Source organism: Meles meles, chromosome 6 (assembly GCF_922984935.1).
Source record: "Meles meles chromosome 6, mMelMel3.1 paternal haplotype, whole genome shotgun sequence".
In the NCBI taxonomy this organism is placed as follows: Eukaryota; Metazoa; Chordata; class Mammalia; order Carnivora; family Mustelidae; genus Meles; species Meles meles.
The window spans coordinates 35,969,339-35,973,187 of record NC_060071.1 but is presented as its reverse complement, the minus strand read 5'-3'; the positions used below and the strand labels follow the sequence as shown (position 1 = coordinate 35,973,187).

Sequence of the window (3,849 nt, the reverse complement as noted above, 5' to 3'; positions counted from 1 at the left end):
GCCAAGAGGAAGTTTCTCAAAACTAGGAGGGAAAGGTGTTTTTCCCTTTGTGTCAATCTAGCTTCAGAAATAGTCTATTAGTGACATATGCCCTTCCCCCAAAACAACAATGAAGTGTTCTGTGTGCTAACAACATAGCTTAAAAAAAAAAAAGTAAAACAAAATTCTGCATTTTTATAAAACTTGATAAAAAATAGTATTTCAAACTGTACAGTCACCAGAAGTACACAGTTATCAAAAATGCACACCCTTCACTTGGCATCTCCAGCACCTTCAGCTTTCTGTGCCTGGTCTGTTTTGGCATCTCCGTTTTCTGCAGGGTTATTCCCATCCTTGCTGGCATCAGCTTTCCCCTTTTTCCCTTTGGGTACCTTCTCTCCCTTCTTTGCTGGGGCCTTTTTAGGCTTGGGCTCTGGCTTTGGAGGAGCAGGTTTAGCAGATAACCTTGCAGATCTTCTCTGTGGCTCGTCCTTCACCTTGGCTTTATCTCCTTTAGCATCCCCCTCAGCCTTTCTCTTGGGCATGGTGGCGACGGCGGCGGGACGTAAGCGCTGGACGCGGGGATGCAGCGGCGCGCGGGCTTTGGCCCGTCCGGGGGTCGTTCTCGCCTCTTCTTCACACTGCTCCTTTAGCTATTCTTTTAAGATAGTTTTACTGCTGACAAATTCTCTATGTTTTCCTTCGTCTGAAAAGGTTTTGATTTCTTCTTTCTTGAAGGAAATTTTTGCAGATATAAAGTTCTAGTTTGACAGTTCTTTTCTTTCAGCACTTAAAAAATGTTGTGCCACTTTTTAAAAGTGGCATCCATAGTTTCTGATGAGAAATCTTTTATCATTCAAATTGTTTCCCACCACCACCACCACCATTGGTAAGGTGTCATTTTTTTTTTCTTGCTTTGAGAATTGTTATCTTTGTCTTTAGTTATCAGAAGTTTGACTGATGTGTCTTTTTTTTTAAATATTTTACTTATTTATTTGACAGAGAGACAGCAAGAGAGGGAAGACAAGCTGGGGGAGTGGGAGATGGAGAAGTAGGAGTCCTGTGAGCAGGGAGCCCAATATGGGGCTTGATCCCGGACTCTGGGATCATGACCTGAGCCAAAGGCAGACGCTTAACGACTGAGCCACCCAGGCACCCTCCCCCCCCTCTCTTTTTAAGAGAGAGAGAAAATGGGAGCAGAGGGAGAAAAAGAATCTCAAGCAGGCTTCATGCCAAGTGCTGAACCCAATACAGGGCTGGCTCTCACAATCCTGAGATCATGACCTGAACTGAAACTGAGAGTGGGACACCTAACCGACTGAGCCAACCAGGCACCCCTGTCGTAAAGTGAATTTATTTGGTTTTATCCTGTTTCGGTTTGCTCTGCTTCTTTATTTTATTTATTTATTTATTTTTGTAATGATTTTATCTGTCAGAGAGAGAGAGAGAGAGCACAAGCAGGCAGAGGCAGAGAGAAAAGCAGGCTCCCCGCTGAGAAAGAGTCCAATGCGTGACTCAGTCCCAGGACCCTGGTATCACAACCCCAGTAGAAGGCAGGGCTTAACCAACTGAGCCACCCAGGTGTTCCTGATCTGCTTCTTCAGTCTATAGATTTTTTGTCTTTTGGTAAATTTTTATCATTATTAGCCATTATTTCTTTAAGTATTTTTTTTAAAGATTTTATTTACTTATTTGACAGACAGAGATCGCAAGTAGGCAGAGAGGCAGGCAGAGAGAGAGATGAGGAAGCAGGCTCCCTGCTGAGCAGAGAGCCCAATGCGGGGCTCAATCCCAGGACCCTGGGATCATGACCTGAGCCAAAGGCAGAGGCTTTAACCCACTGAGCCACCCAGGTGCCCCAAGGATTTTTCTATAGATTTTATTTATTTATTTGATAGAGTGAAACATAGCAAGAGAGGGAACACAAGCAGGGGGAGTGAGAGAGGGAGAAGCAGGCTTCCTGCTGAGCAGGAAGCCCAATGTGGGGCTCCATCCCAGGACCCTGAGATCATGACCTGAGCCGAAGGCAGATACTTAACTACTGAGCCACCCAGATGCCCTCTTTAAGTATTTTTACAAACCTCTTCCTCTTTCCCCTTTTTCTCAAGGATTATGATGACAGGAATGTTACATCTTTTGTTATAATCCCATAGGTCCTTGAGGCTCTGTTAAATTTTTTAAATCTGTTTTCTCTCTGTTGTTCAGATTGGGTAACTTTTATTCTGTCTTCAAGTTCACTGATTCTTTCTTCTGTTATCTGCATTCTGATGTTGAGCCCATCTGATGAGTTATTCATTTTGGTTGTGTATTTTTTCAGTTCTCAATTCTCCTTGTGGTTCTTATTAATATCTTCTATTTCTGTGCTGAGACTTTCTATTTTTTTTTCTTAAATTTGTTTCAAGTGTGTTTGTAATTGCTTCTTGAAGCATTTTTTTTTATTTGCCAGAGAGAGAGAGTACACACAAGCAGGCAGAGAGGCAGGCAGAGGCAGCGAGAGAAACAGGCTCCCTGCCAAGCAAGGAGCCCGATGTGGGACTCGATCCCAGGACCCTGGGATCATGACCTGAGCCGAAGGCAGCAGCTAAACCAACTGAGCCACCCAGGCGTCCCGCTTCTTGAAGCATTTTATGATGGCTGTTTTAAATCTCTGGCAGTTAATTCCAATATCTATTTCATCTCAGTGTTGATTCCTATTATGAGACTCTGTTTTTTTTTAAATGAAACTCTGAATATTTGCAATTTCTTTTTTAGCAGGTTTCCTTTGACCCTACACTAATCATGAAACACAGCCTTGTTACTGACAGATGGGGGTGTAAGTTCAGGTTTCCTCCTAGGTCTCTGCTGAAATCACCCTAAATAGGAGGGAAGGTGGTCTTATTACTTCTGGTTGGAAGTAGGAACTTCCAACTAGGCCCCTTAGACACCATTCCAGCAAGGAGGGAGTTGAGTCCCAGATGATCTTCACTGAACCCAGAGAAGAGTAGCTTGTTATGTTGGGTGGGGATGAAAGTCTTACTTGCCCATTTGACCTCCTCTGACACCACCTTGGTGGTGGGAGGAGAAGGGGTACTTCTTATAACCATAGGCTAGACTACATGAATCAGAATTTCTGTGGTGTTACATAGGCATAGTGTTTCACAGCTGCCCTGTTGATTTCAGCGTCCTTGAAAACAAGTTTCAAAACTACTGCTTTAGAATTTCCTTTAGTGAGGAGTCTGTTGGTAAACTTTGCTATGCTCATCTGGAAATTTTGTATTTTGGCCCACTTCTTGAATGATAGCTTAGTGCGTGTATGATTATTTTCTCTAAACATTTTGAAGATATGATTTCACCATCCTTTGGTTTCCATTTTTGCTCATGAGAAGTCAACTAACAGTCAACTTGTCATTTCTCTGCAGGTAATTGGGTTTTCTTAATGGCTGCTCTCAAGATCTTTTCTCTTTTTTTCTATAATCTTCACTTTCAAAATGTGTTTAAGTGTATAATTCTTTTTCTTTAAATTGCTTGAGATTTCTTGTGTTTCCTAAATCAGCATATTTATATTTTTCTTCAATTTTAGAGAATCCTCGGTCATTATTTTCTTAATTAGTGTCTTTTCCCCATGTGGTATGATGTGCTGTCCAGGCCGTCTTCTCTCCCCTTTGGTGAAGAATCTGGTGTTATAGTTGCTGAGAGTGCTGTGGGCAGGCAGCCTTCAGCTGTCAGCACCTTCAGGGATTGCCTCAAGGTCATGTTTGGTTGTGGTATTTTTTGTGGTCCAGGGCAGTCCACATCCAGTGATTGATCAACAGAGGATTATAAAGCCGACATATCTCAGCCCAAATAAGAACAATTTTGAAGGCCAACAGAGCTCCTATGGGGTCATCTGTA

At 42.7% G+C, this 3,849-nt stretch overlaps 1 protein-coding gene across 1 annotated transcript; it reads right to left on the bottom strand.

Annotated features, from left to right (window-relative positions):
* LOC123944261 (non-histone chromosomal protein HMG-17) lies at window positions 1-622 on the bottom strand. The gene has a single exon (XM_046009202.1). It carries the CDS (start codon window positions 522-524, stop codon window positions 252-254), a length of 273 nt encoding a protein of 90 aa, XP_045865158.1. The 5' UTR covers window positions 525-622; the 3' UTR covers window positions 1-251.
* Between the last annotated feature and the right edge of the window lie 3,227 nt (window positions 623-3,849).

Bases quoted from the DNA above. Each gene is read 5' to 3' on its own strand.
- LOC123944261 (XM_046009202.1), bottom strand. From the start codon at position 524: ATGCCCAAGAGAAAGGCTGAGGGGGATGCTAAAGGAGATAAAGCCAAG.